This window comes from Pseudorca crassidens, chromosome 16, assembly GCF_039906515.1.
Source record: "Pseudorca crassidens isolate mPseCra1 chromosome 16, mPseCra1.hap1, whole genome shotgun sequence".
NCBI lineage: Eukaryota > Metazoa > Chordata > Mammalia > Artiodactyla > Delphinidae > Pseudorca > Pseudorca crassidens.
The window spans coordinates 2,753,688-2,773,989 of record NC_090311.1 but is presented as its reverse complement, the minus strand read 5'-3'; the positions used below and the strand labels follow the sequence as shown (position 1 = coordinate 2,773,989).

The 20,302-nt window shown below is 43.3% G+C and overlaps 1 protein-coding gene across 2 annotated transcripts in view; it reads left to right on the top strand.

The window, feature by feature from the left end:
- Positions 1–435: 435 nt before the first annotated feature.
- Positions 436–20,302, top strand: part of GLRX3 (glutaredoxin 3) — a 30,934-nt gene continuing 11,067 nt past the window's right edge. The window contains exons 1-5 of one of the 2 annotated variants that reach the window (XM_067709024.1): positions 436–577; positions 5,969–6,077; positions 14,118–14,192; positions 14,898–15,099; positions 19,966–20,138. In XM_067709024.1, coding sequence (XP_067565125.1) covers positions 489–577; positions 5,969–6,077; positions 14,118–14,192; positions 14,898–15,099; positions 19,966–20,138 — 648 coding nt within the window. In that variant the 5' untranslated portion in view covers positions 436–488. Of the gene's footprint in view, positions 578–1,824; positions 1,845–5,968; positions 6,078–14,117; positions 14,193–14,897; positions 15,100–19,965; positions 20,139–20,302 lie in introns of those variants that run through there. The other variant, XM_067709025.1, reaches the window with a different exon arrangement.

Genomic DNA, 20,302 nt, shown 5'->3' with positions numbered 1-20,302 from the left:
GGTGGCGCGGGTTCGGGCTCTTCAGGACCGAGTTCGAAGCCCCTTGTCAGTGTTGAGGTTCGGAGAGGGCGCAACCTCCCTTTCCCTAACCTCCCATTCCATCCCCACCTTTACGTAATTTCCTTTTAGCTTAAAATTTCACTTTGTTAAACATACACTCACATCACACACACCATTCACCCAGCTGCCGTAGGAGTTGCAAGGAACGTACGGCGCCCCGACATCCGGGAACCCCAGAGGCCAGGATTCTTGACAGTCCGGAGCCCCGGGGGTCAGGAGCCTGGGGCTCTCACTTGGCCTGCCGGTAAGCCCCAACCTCCCGCGTTTCACCAGCTCCCGGCTTCCGCGCGGGCCTACAGGGCGGGGCGGGCGCGAGGGGCGGGGCTTCCGCGGGGGCCGGAGGCGGGGCGGGGCTTCCGCGTGCAGCCGCCCGAGCCCCTCCCCCATCGACCGCCCGCGCTCGATTGCTCTTGTCTGGCGGTGGCAGCATGGCGGCGGGGGCGGTTGAGGTGGCGGCTGCTGTTGTGGAGGTCGGCTCAGCCGGGCAGTTTGAGGAGCTGCTGCGCCTCAGAGCCAAGTGAGCGGGGCGGCGGGCGGCAGGGATGAGGGGAGGCGGCGGGGGCCGGCCGCGACGGCTGCCCGGCTCCCTCGCGCCCGGCCCGGCCTGGGCGGAGCGGCCGGCGCGGCCCGGACCCCGAGGCCAGGTCCCCGCCCCGGAAGGGGAGCGGGGTCCACCGCAGACCCCCGGCCCCGGCCCTCCGGGCGCCCCGAGGCCCGGGTCCCGCCCTGCCGCCCGGCCCGGCCTCCCGGGGCGCGGCGACGCGGGGACTCAGCCGCGGGTCGGGGGTGGGCACGGAGACCCCGGCCCCCGCCCTCTTCGTCACGGGCGGGAGGCGGAGGAAGGCCTAGCTGGGTCGGCGGTCCTGCCTCCTTTCCGAGGGGCGTTTAAGGGTGTTGGTGATGGGGTAGAGCGCACTGTGTGGCGCTGTCCGGGCCGAGGACGCGGGTCTCCTGTTTCCTGGACGGGCTCAGCCGCGGTCCGTTCTGGCTTGGCCCACGTGCCCCTCGCCCTTGGGATGGCGTTTGAAGGAGGCCCACCGGGATGGAGAGGCCGGGCCTGGGGGAACATATGGAAACCCGGAGCTTGCGAGTCGGCGCCGGCGGGCGGGCACGGGGCCTCCGCAGCGGTCTCGCGGCTTCCGCTGGCCGCGCTCTCGGGGGCTGGGCGGTGTCTCGGGGCATGGCCGGTGGGGGCGGCGGAGCGCCAGCCGATTGCCAGGGAGCCAGCCCCAGAGCCGCTGCGCACGTTTCATAACCAGGTCTCAGGAGTGTCCTCTGCGGTGAGAGGGGTAGGACAGTGCCCACCCGGGGGTGTGGGAGCGGACACGCGTGCTGCCTGTCCTCGCGGCGCCTTCGCGCCCGGGCTCTTCTGCGTGCGGCGGCGCGGCTGCGCGGGCTCGCTGGCAGTGGAAGCGTATCGGCGCGAGTGCAGGAGCGGATCGCGGTTGGAAGCGGGTAGTGAGTACGCTGGCGAGCGGCTGAGCTGCGGAGTGCGGGTGCGATGGGAGAGTTGCCGGCGATGGGAAGAGTTCCCGTCTGGCTTCGCCGCCGTGCTGAAGTTAAAGGTGTTCACCAGAGCCGCTCTTGCGGCATTTCCGGTCTTGCTGGGAAACTGCCAGAAACGGGCGAGTGGGGCGGGGGGGGGGGTGCGCGAAGGGAATGACGTGGACTCATTGATGAAAGGTGATTCATCCAGCGCTCCCCCCATCTTACGGCGGCCCACTTATGGAGTGCCCCAGAGGCGGCGTCTTGAAAGGAGCAGGGCTCGGTTGGACCTGCCCTTCGTAAGTGTTCACGATCACCTGGAGGACTATTTTTTGCTTTTTGTGTTTTTCACATTTTTGATTTTATGTATCGTTTTTTAAAGAAAAAAGTCATTAAGACATCACAGTTGAAAAAGTTTAAATGTTAATTCTTGCCACGGGCCCGTACTTGAAATGATCCGGAAACCAATATACCTTTTTCGTGGTGATGAGTTTAAATGGGCACATGGGAAGGAAGTGATGCCTGGCATCTGCGGAAGGAACAAATCTCTGCTACTTTTGGTGAAATTGGCAGCATTTCAGAATATTAAATAGTACCTGTTAATGTAGTTACTTAACGTCTACTTTACAAATCTTCATTTCCCAGTATTAAAATTTCATGTGAATTGAAAATTTTTTTGCTTAAGTCAAATAATCAGATGTTTATATGTTACTGAGACCTCTGTTGGTCTATACAGTGGGGATATTAATACCCATTTACAGAGTAATTAAGGTTTTTACCCATTTGTAAAATATTTAACAGTCTATTATTATATGATCTTAATAGATGGTAGCTGGTGTTACCTGCAGAGGAATAACTATAAGAGAACACCTGTAATAACAGAGAAACAACCATTTATCAATCACTAACTATCTTACTGAAAAAGAACCAAGGTTCATTACATTGTTTAACATCACAGTAGTTAGTATTTGAATCTCGTCTTTCTCTAAAGGTTTTCCTTCAACAATGCACCCTGCATATTGGGCTGTCCATGAAGGTGGAGAGAACACTTACATATAATCCAAGAGAGGGTGACAGCGTTTGTTTGTTTCAGGTTTATGTCCTTATGATGTTAGGCATCGTGTACCTAATTGGAAAGTGGAAGTTAAGCATCTAAATATGAGAATATTGTGGATAATGTAAAATAACAACGTTAATATCATTCTTTAATGTTTTCAAAGTGCGTGCATAGTTTTGTTTGATCTTCCCAACCTCCCAGGGTGTTACTGCTGTTTAACAGATGTGGAAGTTAAGTTACTCTTCCAAGCCACATTAGGAGTAATGGAAGTTAAGTTGTGTACGTGTACTTTTTTCTTTTCTTTTTTACTTACGTTGGCACATACTGTTACAAAGTTTGGTAACTTATTTTAATTTTTTAAAAATGTACTCATTGTGAGCATTTTCCCATGTCATTAAACATTCTTTGACACGATTTTTAATGAGTTTATGATATTTTATTGTATGACCATTAAGAAAACTATCTTGTTGAACAATAGATTTTTACAGTTATTTGCTGTGTAAAATACTGGGAAAATGTTCATATACGTACATTTTTGTCTCTTTAATGACTTCTGTAGGATAGATACTTAGAAGTGTGTAAGTATCTTGAAATTTCAGGAAGGTTCCAATTTAGTTTTTACTGGTAGGATATGAAAGTGCCATCTCACTTTATCCTTTTTTCATTGAATATTATGATTTTAAAAATCTTTTTTCATTTTGGTAAAAAGTGGTATCTAACTTTTAAAAGATTGAGGTATTAACTTACATACTGTAGTAAAATGCACAGATCTTAATTGCTGGGTGTGATGAATTTTGACATTTGTATTAACACAAGTATCCATCATTCAGGACAAGAATATAGAGCCCCAGAATGCTCTTCAGGCTCTTTCCAGTAATCCCCCACCAGTGATCTGCCTTCTGTCCCTGTAGATGAGTTGTGCCTCTTCTTTTACTTTATGTAAATGGAGTCGCAGAACTCCTGGTCTTTCATGTCTGGGTTGTTGTGCTCAGTGTGTTTTTGGGATTCATCCATGCTGCTGTGTATCTGTAGTTGGTTCCTTTTTTATTGCTGAGTGGTGTAGTCTAGCTGCATGCCCGAGAGGAAGAGGCAGCAGGGATTGGTGAAATACTTCCTCCATAGTCTCTACCCACCTACCCACATGTTGAAGCTCCTGCCTTCTGCTGCTGCACTTGGTACCCATGGAGTAGGGGCCCTGCCATGTGTCCTTTCCCACCTTAGGCGGCTCTGCCTTTAGAGCCTCCTGCTTTACTCTTGTGTGCCCCTGGGCAGCCCTCCTGTCTTCCTCGGTCCTGTCTGTGACCCCTGTCCTCCATTTTCCTTCGTTTCAGCACATGACCTTGTTTCCTACCTGGAAAACAGGACTTCCAGAAGCATCTTCCAGAGCTCTTCTTCGACTTGCCCCTCCCCCGACACCTACACATTTACTTGTAGCTTCACCCATTCTTGATTCCTTTGCTCTTGACCCGGAGGAGATTGTCCCTCTTCTCAAGGCGAATTCTTCTCTGCTCTCAGTTTCCCTCTCCTGCCGCCTTTGAGACCTTGAATCCTTAGCTGTCTCTCGTGTCTTCAGCCTCTCCCTCCCCATGTGCACTCTGTCCCCTCACAAAATAAACGGTGAAAATTCTCTTGTATTGAAAAAAGCCCATTCCTTGATCCTGTCTTCATCCTTGCTCTCTCTGTTTACAGCCCAGTCTCTTACAGAGTAGGTTTCTAGCCGTCTCTGCTCCTCATCCTCAGTCCAGTGGTCTACACGCTGCTTCTGTCGTCCACTGGACTTAACTCTCACTGTTGCTGGTTGCCCTTCCTGCTGCATTTGATGATTGTCTCTCCTTCCTTCTTGACTTCTGGGAGACCCTAGAACCTTGCTGTGTGTCTTTTAGGTCCCTTCTCTGGTCTACCACCAGGGCTCCTTTGCCGCCATCTGTCCTAACTTAGTGTTGATGAGCCCCAGAGGCTCTGCCCTCGGCCTCCTCTTTATCCTCCTGCATGGATGAGCATGCTGCCGGCGCTGTTTCTTGATTCCCAGATCTGCAGATCAGGCATGGACTTCTTTCCTGAGCTCCAGACTATCACAGCCCACTAGACTTCCTTTCCTCTCAGGTTGGCAGCTTCTGTAGTGTGATTCGTGGCTAGTGCTATCACTAGCCATCAGTCACTAAGCCAGGAACTTGCAGGTACTGAAATTTAGACTGTGCTCCAGTGCCACCAAATCCTGCCTCCAGCTCTCTGAAGTCCCCAGTGCCTCCCTCGGCTTCCGGCCCCCAACACTGCATGGTAGGCTCCTCCTTCTCTCAATACTTAGCTCACATGAGCCAAGTATTCTATTCCTTTCCTTGCGCAAGGTTAGTTGTCCTTTGTTTCCTTTCTCCGTGTAACATTTTTCAATGTATTTTCTTCCTGGGTTTTCAGATTTTTTTGTAGTCAAGGGGGATTATATTTGAATTTGGAATTCTGTAAAACTGAAGTGTTTTTCAGTTGGGTATGAGGATAGAATTAAATATATCTTTGCCAAGATAATTTTATATGAAAATAGTTGATAGGTACATACTGAGATTCTTGAGAATTTCATTGACAATTTATTAATTGCTATTCTGTCATCGATTTTTAGAAAATCTTCTGTAGCATAATAAAAGTATGTGAAAAGCAGCTCCCTTTTTTTCCCTTTGTTTTCTGCTTATATACCTTCATTTGCAACATTTTTTTTTTTTTGGTGCTACGCGAGCCTCTCACTGTTGTGGCCTCTCCCGTTGCGGAGCACAGGCTCCGGATGCGCAGGCTCAGCGGCCATGGCTTACGGGCCCAGCCGCTCCGCGGCATGTGGGATCTTCCCGGACCGGGGCATGAACCCGCGTCCCCTGCATCGGCAGGCGGACTCTCAACCACTGCGCCACCAGGGAAGCCCTGCAACATTTTATTTCTATTCCTATGGTCACTTCATCCCAGTACCATGTCTAAAAAGTAAATACTAACATGAGTAGTAGTAACGCATATGCAGTCATTTTTCACAAACGTTGTGCCTTGACTACAGAGATCTAGTTTCCATCTTTCTTTCCTAAGGGTCTCAAAATAGAGTTAATTTACGTGGCTAGTAGTTGAGGTGGATGAATATTCAGAACCACTTCATGTGAGCTAAGTATTGACTCAAGAAATATCATTAACTTGGAAATTCATCCAAAAGATTCTCAAGACCTTGCAAGTTGTTATATTTCTGTCTGTGTTTAATATAACAAGATTCTAGCAGTACAAAAACAATTCAGGCGGTCCTTGTACAGGTTTCTTTGCTAATAGAATTTGATCTGCATCAGTATTTGCTTATTTCTAAAGCTACTGTATTTTTAAAAACTGCATTTTATGGATTTACAGGTCCCTCCTTGTAGTCCATTTCTGGGCACCATGGGCTCCACAGTGTGGTCAGATGAACGACGTCATGGCAGAGCTAGCCAGAGAACACCCCCAGGTTTCATTTGTGAAGGTACTGTATTTTCAGTGTCATGTCTTTTAAGAATTTAATTCTGATTTATGGGTTAGACTACATTTTATTAACATATAAGGGAGGACTGGTGTGGGATTCCTCATGTTCATAGCTGGTGTTGGGATCACAGTAGATTATTCTTAAACATCTTAAAATGTTTTTGCATTTTTCAAGTACCGAGTGGTGTAAAACTCACCACACTTTCCCTGACACATGCTTGGTTGGGAGGACAGGATGGCAGTTGGGGGAGTGTCTACGTGGGCAAAAAGCAGATGAGATCATTCATTTTGGGGAATTGTGGTTTTAATATAGTAAAGGTAGTAACAAGACTTACTTCATTGAAAAGCTAGGTGTGACATGGAAAGTGATTCAAGAAAGAGTGTGTGAAGGCCGCTGTAGGGACCGGGGCAGTAGGAGGAGGTTGCTGTCGGGACCGGGGAGGTGCAGACCTGCAGGAGAACCTGAGTTCTTCTGACCTGCCAGGAAGCAGAGGAAAAGGAAGCCAGTCTGTCCCTTGCTGCCTTTGTTTTTTTACCCTGTTGTGCATGCTCTGCATTCCTGGTATCTTTCTTGGGTAGAGACAGTACTAGGAAAGTGAGAGTTGTGACTGGATTAGCTCACTAGGTTTAAGCACATTTAACATTATCAATCAGGACTTAGTACTCATTTAAGCAGCAGGGCCAAAATAAGAACTGAATATCTTAGAAATGAAATTTTGGGAAGGGAGAAAGCTGAATCCTTAGTATTTAAAAAAGCAGACAGGAAACCAAAGCTTTATTTTTATTTTTTAAAAATAAATTTATTTATTTATTTTTGGCTGTATTGGGTCTTTGCTGCTACGTGCAGGCTTTCCTCTCGTGGCGAGCAGGGGCTACTCTTCGTTGCGGTGCATAGGCTTCTCGTTGCGGTGGCTTCTCTTGTTGCGGAGCACGGGCTCTAGGCGTGTGGGCTTCGGTAGTTGTGGCACGCGGGGCTCAGTAGTTGTGGCTCGCGGGCTCTAGAGCGTAGGCTCAGTAGTTGTGGTGCGTGGGCTTAGTTGCTCTGCGGCATGTGGGATCTTCCCGGACCAGGGCTCGAACCAGTGTCCCCTGGATTGGCAGGCGGATTCTTAATCACTGTGCCACCAGGGAAGCCCAAAGCCTTATTTTTTAAAACCAGGGTTTGTGAGTTCAGAGGATATGTTGGCAAGTATTCCTGTATATGGGGTTAAAAGTGACATCAACTGTATTGCTTGTATGCTGCTTTTTATGTAAACTGAAGACCCAGAATTCCAACATACTAATCCATTTGTATAGTGAGTGATACAATTTTCAGACAGTTTCTATATAAATAAGTGTGCTTTGAATAGGTATTGCACTTAGATGGTTCAGAAATCAAAACAGTATACAAAGATGTACTTTGAGAAGGTCCGCCCCACTCCTTCCCCTGTCAGCCCTGTTGTCCCATCCCGTAAGTAGCTGCTTGTATTAATTTTGCATGAATCCTTCCAGTGTTTCTTTATGCAGATAGAGCAAGTATGAATATAACGGTTAGCTTTTTAAAATTTAAGGACTTATTTAAAATTCCAATGAAATGTGTAATGAAACCTTAGAATGTAACCCTAAAATGTTCAATATAAATAATGGAAGGGAACATTAAAACTGCATGTTTGGTCAGTGATAAAAGATAATGATTACAAGTGAAATGAATGATTAAACATTCAATCATAAGATTAATCAAGATGATGTTAATTGTTGTAAGTCTGCTTTTATGTGTATAATGTTACTGGTTTAAGTAGCACATTGTTCTTAGGTGCCATTTGAATGATTTATTTAAAGTGACTATAGAATTACTTCTCACATTGGTACCAAACTTGGCAGTGAGACTTTAAGTTGTTCAAGTGCTTAAGTGTCTCAGCACGCCAAGGGTTGGGAAGCCCTTATCTGTTGGGGATACCTGAACCCAACTGCACCTGCCATTCACGGAGAGGGTGACAGGGCTTAGGTGGGTAGTTTGCCCAGGTCGTTACTTTCTGCAAATTCATTCTGTGGCATAGTTTTTCTTGCTTAGACATCCTCAAAGGTAAAGATCATGTGCGTGGAATTTGGAAGGTAGGTACTTTTAAAGGCCACAGTACTGAACAGTAGTCAGCCAAGGAGAGGTAAAATATTTGAGAGCTCTCTTGGCATTTCCCAGTAAGAGGCATGTGGTTCATTTCAAAACAGCTTTCTCAGTGAGAGCTTTGTGAAACTTCTAGGGTATAGAATTGATGTTCTACCACCCTCTGTTTCTTTTGATTTCTTGGTCTTTTTTTTTTTTTTTTAAATGACAGCCATCATTCAGCATTTTTGACTTTGACGTATAAGAGGTTAGTTCATTCTATGACTTAGATTTACAGAATCATTATATAGATGGTTTTAATCACAGTTTGTGATCATCAACAATTCCTTATTTTGTAGAAGATGGTAAAATAATACCGGAGAAAAGCTAGGATACATTTTTGGTCCCAGTAGTTTGTGCTCATTGGAATAGGTTGCTGAAAGGCAAGATTTTCACACGTATTGCATCTGAATCCCTTCACTTCCTGGACTGATGATATGGTAATAAAGTACCTGTGCTCCTTCCTGGTGCCATGTTTAGGCCGTGTGCTGGTTGCACTCACCTGCATCGGCTGCCACGTCCAGTCAGGTCCTGGGGCTGTGTCCCACCCTGATGTTCTCACACCTTCAGGGGCTTGGAGGAGATCCATGAGTTATTCCTGTTGCTGGAAGTCTCACAGAAACCTTCGTTTGTTCAGAATAAAATTAACCAGCTAATTAAAATATCAAGTGCCGTTGCTTTTCAAATTATGTAAAGTCAGTTTGTTAGCATTTAAAGTGGGAATACGTGTTTATCATTAAATCAAATTGTTTGGTAGATAGACTATTTCAGGATAGTTTCTGGTAGGGGGTGAGAAGGAGGAAGAATAGTATTGGGTCATGAAATTGGGTACCACTAGTCATATTCATGGTCCAAGTCAAATCCATCTTTTTTTTTTTTTTTTTTTTTTGCGGTACGCGGGCCTCTCACTGTTGTGGCCTCTCCCGTTGCGGAGCACAGGCTCCGGACGCGCAAGCTTAGCGGCCATGGCTCACGGGCCAAGCCGCTCCGCAGCCTGTGGGATCTTCCCAGACCGGGGCACGAACCCATGTCCCCTGCATCGGCAGGCGGACTCTCAACCACTGCGCCACCAGGGAAGCCCTCAAATCCATCTTTTAATAGGAGTGGCAATTTATTTTTAAAATTTTGTAGTTGATTTTATTATTTTATTTTTTAAGTAAAGATTTTGTGTATTTAAGGTGTACAGCATGATGATTTAAATCAAATCCATTTTGTGTGAAGTCTTTCTTGTGTACCTCCATGGCTTTTTTTTCCCCCCCTCTTTCCTCTCTCTCCGAACTTAGTCTGTGCCATTGTTTGGACTGTTAGTCGGGGAATATCTTGTATCTTCATCTGCTCTGTCATTTTATTCCCGTTTTGTTGGCTTCTTGACTAGATGGTGGGATACTTGAGGTAGGGACCTTTACCTTACCATGTTTTTTTGTTGTTGTTTGTTCATTTTTGTTTTTGTTTTAAATTGCTTTCCTTTGTGCAGGTGGGAGCAGAGAATACTGATCAGTTTATTCGGCATCTTAGAGAGCATGTGTAGGATTCCATTTTTTAGGAACTCTAAGATGTCTCTCAGATAATTCTAGTAGAATTGTTACATCTTAAAAATATCCTAGTTTTAATCGATGCTGTCTTGGTAATAAAATAATACCACAATTAACATAGTTTATTAGCTGTTACTGGGCTAAGTTTGGTAAAGTGTTAAAAAAAGTTATCAAAAATGTTAATTTAAATACTATTTTGAAATTTATATTTGACTATCTGACAAATAAAGAATTTGATTTTGAAAATTTTTCCTTTTGTATCTTGTCACAGGGCAGAAAGAAGCCCTGTAGGAGGTATGACAGAATGTCCCGGAATGTCAGGTGGTTTTGTTTGTTTGCTTGTTTTATTGAAATATAGCTGATTTATACTGGAATGTCGAGTTTCATCATTCTGGCCTTAACCTTGGAGGCTCATTGCCACCACTGGCAAGTAGTCATTCCCATTTTGGCTTAGGAATAGTGACCACTGTTAGTTCAATATTCTGTTCAAAATTTATTTCTTGAACACTTAATTATATGCCACACAGTATGCTAGTTGCTGGGAATGTGGAACAGTAAAGGTACAGACAGTAAATGGGTAACACATAGTACCAAGGTAGTTTCAGGTGGTAGTAAGTTCAGCAAAAGAAATGAATAGGCAGGTTATGAAAGGTGGGGACTTGGGTGGGTGGGGTGCTTTATTTAGGTTGGGCTGAAAAGGTGTATCTAATAAGTGAGAGTTAAAAAAATGAGAAGGTGGCAGTCATTGGAAGAGCTGGGAGAGAGCTTTTAGGTAGAGGCTTAGCAAGTGCAGACTTCAGAGGATCAGCAGTTGGCCAGTGGGGCTGGAGGACAGTGAAGGAGGAGAGGCTCTGACATGAAGTTGAGAGGTAGGCAAGGGCCGAGTGGCCTTGTGGGCAGTGGTCAAGTTTTGGTTTTATTCCAGCTACAGTGGAAGTGACATAGTCTGATTCCTAAGTCGATTACTGTGGCTGCCATGTGGAGAATGGTTTGAAGGGGGTAAGGGTGCAGCCTAGAAGCAGGTATACTAGTTAGGAGGCTATTTCACTGGGCCAGGTGAGAGATACCTTGGACACTAGTGGGGAGAATGTTGAAGTAATGTCGTGGTCTGAGTCGGCTTGTATTTTGGAGGGGGGCACCCAAGGAGACCTGTTGATGGATTGGATGTCAGGAGTGAAGGAAATAAAATTCGTCAGGGTTGTCTCCTTTTTGATTCGAGCAAGTAGATGGCTTAAATGAGATAGGGATGCCCTGGGGAGGAACAGGTTTAGTGGGAGATACCCAGTAGGGATCTGAGTGCAGATGTCGAGTGTGTGGCTTGGAGGCGAGAGGAGCGGTCTGGCCTGGAGAGAACTTGGGTGGCAGTACCATATTGGTGCTCCTTAGAGCAGGGGGTTGTATGAGACCGCTCTGGGAAAATGAGTGTAGGTGAGAGAAGCAGACTCAGAACCAAGTCCTGGGATGTGTAGCCATGTAGTGGTTGGCCAGAGGTGAAGGAAGAAGCCAGGGATTCAGTCTTTGAGAGTTGGAGGAAAAGAAACCACAGAAAGCCAAGGGAAGGGTATCAGAGAAAGTGGGTGTGGTCATCCGTACTGAAAGGTCAGTAAAGTGAAGAAAAAAGGCATAACCATTGGATCTGGTGAAGTGGCAGCAGGGCCGCGGAGAGTAGAGTGAGGCTGGAGCCAGACTGCCTTGCTCCACCGCCCAGCGGTGGTGTGCTCTCGACCGTGTTACCTAGCCTCTTGAAGTTCCAGTTTCTTCCTTAAGATAGTACCTACTGTGACGGTTAAGTGAACTCAGTGCCTGAACGTACTTAGAACGGTGTTAGCCATTATCATCACGATGGTCAGTGGTGACCCTGGTAAATTGAAGGAGATGATGCAGAATTCCCTTCCTCTGGACTCATCTTGCTTTAGTAACATCTCCCTGCCCTCCTCCCCCTTCTCCACAGACACAAAGCACGCTGCGTGGGGAAGGGTCCACGTTTGAGATTCACGGTATAGGAAGCACGTGGTTCCCCCAAAGGCCTTCCGGCTGGGAATCCATTCTGGAAGTATTCGTGTCTGTTTTGTCCTGAAGTCATGTATAAGTCCTATCTTTGAAATTTGACTATTTCTTGTTTGATTGTTTTAGTAGAAAAGTTAACCTAGTATAGTGAAAAAAGCACAGGCTTTGTAGTCAAACAAACATGGGTTTGTTTCTCAGTCCTGCTGCTTATTAACTGTGTCTGGAGTGACCTCTTTACCTGGCTCCCTGTGAAGCTGAGATGATTACATGCCCCATACTTCCCAGGCTGTGACAGGTCTAGGTGCTCTCATGTAAAGGCATGTCGTGGTTTATGGCACAGAGCAGGCCTCCAAGGAAGGTATTAGCTCTTATTGGCCATCTTTGGTCTCTTCGGAATGCAGAAGAAAATTAAAATTAAAAAATTTTAGTATTTATACATTTATCTTCTGCTTCCATTGTTATTAACGGTTATGTTGTCTTACATCCAACGGAAGTATTTCTAAAGAGTTTTAGTGTTGTGAAGGTTTCGGACTTCAGGTGCCCTTGATATTCTGGGGAACGGCTTTGCCTTTAATGGTGCTCCTGGCCCAGGCTCAGGAGGATTTGCCTGTCACCGTTGCCTGTGTCTTATTAAGATCTCGTCTTCTGGGAGCTCATTTAAGGGAGGCACGTGTAACGATCCTCCTGGCTTCAGCAGGAATTTCAAGAGCATCGTTTGCTTCCCAGAAGAGTTGTCAGTAAGGGACCCTACTGGAAACCAGCGGGAATGTGAGAAGAGATCAAGTTTCAAAAGCATATAGGAATTTGATTGTATGAGTCAGGATGCTGCTTGTTTTGTTCTGGTTTAAAACTCTATTATCTTGTTTCTACTTAGTGTTACCTGGTTTTTGATTTGTATTACTTTTCTGTTAGAATCCAGGAGTGCCAACGATGGGGATCTTCACTGAGCCTGGCCCAGTCAGTGCCCAGTGTGTGGTGGGCACTCACCAGATGTTAGCCGAAAGACAGACAGTGATGCGCTGCCTTTGTCATCACCTTTGTGCTCTTCTTTGGTCTGAGTGTGGAACTGTATGAAGGAATATGGCACAGAAGTTTCTTATATCTTAGAAAGAGTCTCTTCTAAATAGCTGTCTCCAAGTGCTTTACCTTCTCTTTGTTCTTTTTTCAGTTTTATTGTACATTTGACATCGACTTTAAAATGTATATAATTTTTCACAATGGAGAATGAAAATAATTTAAAATATTGTTTAGAAAGGGCGTTGTAAAGAAACGAGAATTAAGGTGATAAGAGAGCACCCAAGGGTGCATGGGCTGGAGACACACGCCAAAGACAGACGGCTGCTTCCCGCTTTGTCACTGCCGCCCGTTTGATGGGCTAGGGCTCCAGACAAAAATAGTGTCTCCAGCCCGGTGGGGGTCTTTCACTCCTGAAAGAATGCAGTGTATATAGTTTCAACTCTTTAGCAGTAGAATTTATCAATAAATTTTATTTCCTACAGGTATAGTGTGAATTTAGATTTTTATTGGTTTTCAGAGTTTATATTACATTGACAGTCCCCTGAGGGAAAGATACAATGTATCTCAGTCTTTCTCGAAGTATACAGTTTAGAAAGTCCAAGTAAAAAGCTTGAGGTAATTGTGTTTTAATTGTTTAGAAAGGGCGTTACTAAATACTGTTTAAGCTTATGTATCAGATACCACATCAGATCTTGTTGAAGGGCTTCAAGGAAATTGTCGAATACAGTGTGGTCATCTTATTTAAAATGCACTTAAATGTATGAATAGACCCAGAAGCAAGTAACCTAGCAAGGTATCTGCTTTGGGTCCAACAGCCTTGCAGGAGTTAAAAGTAAAATTTATCAGACATCAATAGTTTATTGAAGAAATACTCCTTTTTGCTTCATAATTTGCAGAAGGCTGGAACTGTCAGTCATGATGTACTGCCTCTTGAAATTAGTCAATAGAGCAAACAGCAAGAATTGCTGTGGGCAGAAAATAAGCACTGTAATCATGACATAACTGGGGTCAGTGATTTATGGATTTCAATATAGTCGTAGCTGCATATGATTGAAAATTTACTAGGTCACTAGTGCACCAAAAATTTTATTCACAGCCTCCAGGCATCTTTTGAAATGTGCAACAAAATAAAAACCTCTGAACCTGTTTGGATACTGCAGACTCAGTGGATGACATGCCAGCCCAGTGAGTCTCATTTAAATGTAAATGTGTCATAAACTTTTGTACCATACTCTTTAAAAAACATCAACTACTTGAAGGGATAATGCATGTGAAACTGATTTACATATTGAAGTAGTAAAAAAGGATCTTTTTATAATCACGCTTAAATTCTTTTATTTTAAAGTTGGAAGCTGAAGCTGTTCCTGAAGTATCTGAAAAATATGAAATTAATTCTGTTCCCACCTTTCTGTTTTTCAAGGTAAGGATAAGATGGCAGAAGAGGTCGTCTGCCTGCAGTGGGCCACGGGCTGTCTGTGCTGGTTCCTTTGCCCTCTCCCCTGCTCCCTAAACATTAGGCATTTGCTTGCTCCTGGCTTTGCCCTTCTTGTAGTCTCATTGTTTACTTGGCCTTAGGGGTCCTGGAAAAGGGGCATGGACTGTGGAGGTCCAGCCACCAGGATTGGAGAAAAATTCTAGATACATGGTTGTAAACCCAGCATGTTCCCTGAGTTGGGTCAGAAGTTGGTTGTTTGGGGCATGTGCCTGGACGTAATGAAACATCTGGCTGGTTCTGGTTTGATTAATGACTCCTTTAGGAAGTGGGTGCAAATCAGTGCTTCAGGGTACCTCTGGGTGTTAGCATGGTCCCCCAGGTACCTCATTTATACTTAAGAGTAGATTTGATCCCAGCGAGGGTGGGGAAATCCTTTCTGACCTGGTTTGAGAAGTAGTGCCGTTTTCCTAGTATGTTCCTAAAAAGAAAGAAGAAAATTATTTATTTCTAAAATTGAGATGCATAGCAGGTAATCTGTAATCAGAGTTTAAAAAACTTTTCCAGTGATGATGTTGACCTCTTTAAAAACTGGCTAGAGCTATGGATTTGTGCTCGTTGTAATTTTAGAGCCTGAAATACAGAGATGATGAAGAAATGCACACATACTCTAAATGACTTTTTTAACTTTAGAATTCTCAGAAAATGGACCGATTAGATGGTGCCCATGCCCCAGAGTTGACTAAAAAGGTTCAACGACATGCGTCTAGCGGCTCCTTCCCACCCAGTGGTAATGAGCACCCGAAGGAAGACCTCAGCCTTCGCCTGAAGAAGTTAACTCACGCTGCCCGCTGCATGTTGTTCATGAAGGGAACTCCTCAGGAGCCGCGCTGCGGTAAGGGGCTGCTCGGAGGATACTCACCGGGAGGGGCGCAGTTGAGGCGGTGCGCTCTGTGCAGGCTGCGCCATATATCTGATACTTGTGTTCAGACACCCTTAGAAGAGTGGGACACGTTATAACTCCCAGGAGATTCTATAATCAGGTGTGAGAACTCGTTTGCAATGTAGACTTGGAGAATGTTGGAACCAAAAGGCATCTTGGAAATCATCTGATTCAAAATCTTTGTTGTCTACTACCTAAGTCCCAGTGAAGGTGACTTGCTCGGGTCACTGGGTAGCAGAGTTGGGATTAGGTTCCGGCTGCCAGACTGCTGTCTCCATTAATGGGCTTTTGGGCTGTTCAGTTAATTTTGCTCTTAACACTTACCTCTCTTTCTTGGCAGCCTCCTTTTATTCACATAGTCCAGATTCAGCAGTTTGAAAATGTACAGAATTGCAGTAGTGTTCCTGTGTCTACCCGGTGTACTTCTGTTTTCTGTCAACGTCTCATGACTGTATTATTCACCATTGATGTCAATTCCAATTTGTAGCTGCTCATAATTTAAAGATTCCCACTTCTGTGGCTTATAGTCACTCTTATTGTCTTACCACAGGTATGCTTGGAATTTTGTCCTTGAGTAAGTCTCAGAGTTATTTGGCCCCTCTGGTATTGGGGTTACGTTGTTTTCTTTTTTCTGTGCCTTGTACAACATTATTATGCTGCATAATGGAGCATTTAATGCCTTTTGGTGATGCATGTTTGTTTCAACTGCACAGGAGGGATTTATTAAGACAGGTGGCAGGAAAGTTGAGTGTGTTATTGATGTGATTACGGCATGGCCAGTGTGACTTTACAATATAGCCAAGCTTCCAATATAAAGTTAATTGTAAATTCTTCCCTGTATAGTTAGCAAATTACATATTAAAGTATGGAACAGTCTAGTTGTAAACGTAAAGTTTCATGATGAATTCTGTCTTAGGAAGATAAAGAAATGGTTCCTTTTTCTTTCAGTTATGCTTGAAAATTTTCCTTGCCAGTATTTCCATGTCAGATGCCTGCTGTTTGTGTATTGAAAGGCTAACTTAGTCTATACTAGAGTTAACCAAAGATAGCAACAGATAGTCTCTGTGTTTTGGTTGTTGGTTTTTAATGGATGTTGCAGCTGGTTCAATTTCTCCCATCAGGCATGAAAATCACTTCTGGTACTTTATGTGGTGACCTAATAACAGGGACTTAAATCAGTCCAGTGGATTTTATTTAATGCCTTCATTGAAGCCTGAAGTGCCGTAGAACTGGTTGTAAGATGTGGAGGAACCGGTGAGACAGGTTATACACAGGAAACCTACAGTAAAACCAGTAGAGTATTATTTCCTTTGGGAATGAACAGTAGTGTTCTCTTAATCGTTTCTGAATAATAACCTAATGAAATTGGCAGCTGGTAAAAACTGAAGCTTAGGGAAGGTATTCTGAGGCAGCAGAGGGGAAGGTGATAGATACACTGGAAAGCCTAGCAGACTAGATGTCACGACAGGTGAGCTGCAGTCCTAACTGCCCCTATGCCTGCCACCTGCCTTGATAACTTGAGGTACAAATCAGTTACTTTCCGTGTGACTTCACTTCTTCTTTGGGTGTTGGGGGTTGGAGCCAGTCTTGGAGAGCCTTTTCAGTTCAGATGTTATATGATTATTCAAATAAATTAGAATTATACTTAGAAATAATCATTTTTCTGCTTACCTTTTCATTAGACTGGATTTATGATGTATTTCTAGTCATTTTTATATTAACCGTCTGAGTGACATTTGGAAGACTGTACAAATAACGAGGTAGAATAAAAAAGAAACTTTGAAACATTTCAGAGCAATAGGAAAAAACGCTGTATTATAGACATTTAGATAAATACTTGGGGAGTTAAAAAAATATTTCGATACATATTATAAACAGTTTCATTCCGTACAAGTACTTATTTTATTGTTTATAATTTTTATAACTACACTTTAATAGGCTTTTCTGTTTCCCAGTATTTTGGTTTCTGTTACATCATGTCTTTCTATCACATGTAGTAAATAGATTATTTTAGAGTTTTGGTATTCTTTGAAAAAACATCTACTTAAGGATTAATTGGGAGTCTTTTATTGTGACTGTGCCCTGCTGCTTCCTTCACTGATGCTGCTCTGATTCTGTTTGTCCTTTTCTGTGTGCACTGCTACACAAACTGCCTTTATCTTCAAACTGTTCTTTTACAGGAATGTACACGACTTTCACCCTCTTCCTTTCTGAGCCTGTTTAGTGGACAATTATTTTTGCTTTTCTGGTGGTATGTTAGAGATGAGGCGTAGGCAGAGCCTCCTTTATAAAAGAATGGCCATCAGTGCTTACGAGCTCAAGTGGCTGGTATTTCCATATTTTGCACAGCATTCACTTTGAAAGCACTACCGTCAGTAACATGCATTACTCCCTTTGGACGCCCGTTGTGGAGTAGAGCTACACTTGATTTTTCATTAGTGGGCCCCCACCTTGCTTTCAGTTAATCAGAAAAACATGAATGAATAACATTTAAATTTTGCATCAAGGAGACCTTGAAAGCCGTTTCGGGGTCTGCCCTGGAATCTACTTGGACTCAGCCGAGCCCCTGCACATTGCACATCTCTGTCTTCTCGACCTTCACTTTTGGGCTCTACCTAGAGAATGGTATGGTGTATTAGGAGCCTGACATGTTGATAGGGTCTCAGTCGTCAAAGAATTAGATTATCCTTATTCTGTGCTGCTCAGGAGGACAGGAAAGAGAGGGCTCTCATGTTTTAGGATGATTTTCAAGAAGAGCTGAGATGTACATCTTTTTAAACAGAATGATAAATCCTTCAACATGCAGGTTAATCAAGTTATTTGGGAATTCTTGTATCTATTTCTACTAACAAAGCTTTTAGCAAAGCAAAAGGTATTTGAACCACAGTGCAAAAATTTCTCCTGCAGTGAGAGTCATCTAACTGTTTTACTTTTTAAATCAGACACAAAAACATTGCAGGTTCCACAGTGTTCTTTAGGGTCTCGTTGTTGTTACGTAGTGGGACAGTTAGGCTCCTTATTCATGTCTTCTGTCATGAGCAGAAATGATTGTGGGTAGAAATGGTGGTTCTGGGACAGTTAAACGTGGTTTTTCTACTTTTAAATATTTTTATTGCATGCATGAATTTTTCCTAAAAAAAGTGGGTGTAAACATTTTGTTATTAGAATAAAGCCTTCTCACTATTTTATCCTTAAGCATAACATTCCAGTCTGCCTCTTTAACCCTTAAAAATGCAACTCTACCAATCAGTCTTTCTAGTCTGCATGTAATTGCCTAAAGCAAAAATAAAGCTTTTTCTCAGCCCGTTACAGTAGAAGTGAGTTAATATATTGGCAACAGAATAACTATCAGCAATCAGCCGTTAGCTGTTTACTAATGAACTCCCAGATGAATGAAAAATTTCAGAATCAGTGTTTTACTTCGGGCTGTACATGAACTTAACACTTCAGTTGTAGGAAAAGCAACTTATGTGCTATACAAATAAATACTGGTACTTCATCTCAATGAACGGCAGATCTAAAAATGTCTGGAGCCAGTAATAGATCCGTGTTTTAATGGTAAAAGTGCTTTTTGCAGGACATCAGGTAAAGCCTCTTCATACAGTTAATTTTATACTGAATTTCGTGGTTTGATTTTATTTAAAAATAATTGCAGATGCTGTTAAATCTTCCAGGAATTTTGAATCTGAAGGTTATTTTCCAGCGGATTACGACTGTTTGAAAAGAAGAATGATGGAATGTGAAAGAGTAGAGTACAGAGTATTGAAAAACAATGGGGAAGAATGAGCTTATAGAAAGAAAAATACTCTCTTTTCAGACAAGACTAATAGGTTTATAAAAGACTGATATTCACACTCTTATTCTTCAGTACTAATGTCATAATAAGAAAATGATGTCAAAAAAGTACAGAACAAAAAAAAGTATAATCAAATCATGGAACATAAGATTGTCACTACAGTGAGGTAAAAAAAAAATCACATTACATACTTTGGGGAATATAAATAGTTTTAGAAAAGAAACTGTCAAGTTATGACACCAGATGAGAAAGGATACCAGCAGTCTGCTGACAGTTCATGTATAACAACAGAGAAGATAGCTCTGAAATTCAATGTGCTATATCCATTCTAGACTAAAAGAGAACACACTGCTTCTTGATTTTTAATTTATTCTGTTTAGGGATGATGAAAATTGAGAACTATTGAAATGGGTACACAGGAAGTAGTAAAAGGGCAGTAGAAAGCAAACAGAATTGGGTTTCCAGGTATGGTCAAGTACTAGTTAAAAATAACAATTGTAGAGTTTTTTCCTCCACCCAGTGTTGATTCTCATAGATTCACAGAACAGCAGAGCTGGGAGGGACTGTCTGGGCATCCATGTCAGTCCCCTGATTGATGGGAAAGTGCAGGGGGGCAGAGGTGGCTGTCCAGGCCTGAACTGTGCCTCCCCTTGGTGAATGGAGCTGGTGCTGGGGCTTGAGGTCTCTGCTTTTTGGCCAGTACTGTTTTTCCTACAACAAAAATACCTAATATTGAAGAGGAACTTCGATAAATAAACATACTTTGTTTTTGTTTGTTTGTTTAAACTCATGATACTTTAAAAAGTTAAGCCATACCTGAGCATGTGATGTGGTTCAGCGTCAGAGAAGGGGTTCTTGGACTTTGCTTCCTCATTACATACTATTCAGCCATGCTAATTAAATCATTGATAAAATAGAGGCAGGCATCTATGTTCAGTAGATAACATGTAATCTGAATTAATTTAAAATTGTGTGTATTTGAGAGAGAAGTTAAGTTCTTGATTTTCTTTCTCTGTACGCAGGTTTCAGCAAGCAGATGGTGGAAATTCTTAACAAACATAATATTCAGTTTAGCAGCTTCGATATCTTCTCAGATGAAGAAGTTCGTCAGGGCCTCAAAACCTATTCCAATTGGCCCACCTATCCCCAGCTCTATGTTTCTGGAGAGCTCATAGGAGGACTTGATATAATTAAGGTTAGACTTGAGAAGACTAGACCTTATAAAGAATTTTCATATTTAAGCATACTTTTATAAGTGCTGTATTAAATCTAAAGTATGAATTTCTTAAGGTTCTACCTTTATGAATATGAATCTGAAATAAATACGAAGTATTTCTGATGAGATGATTCATTAATATT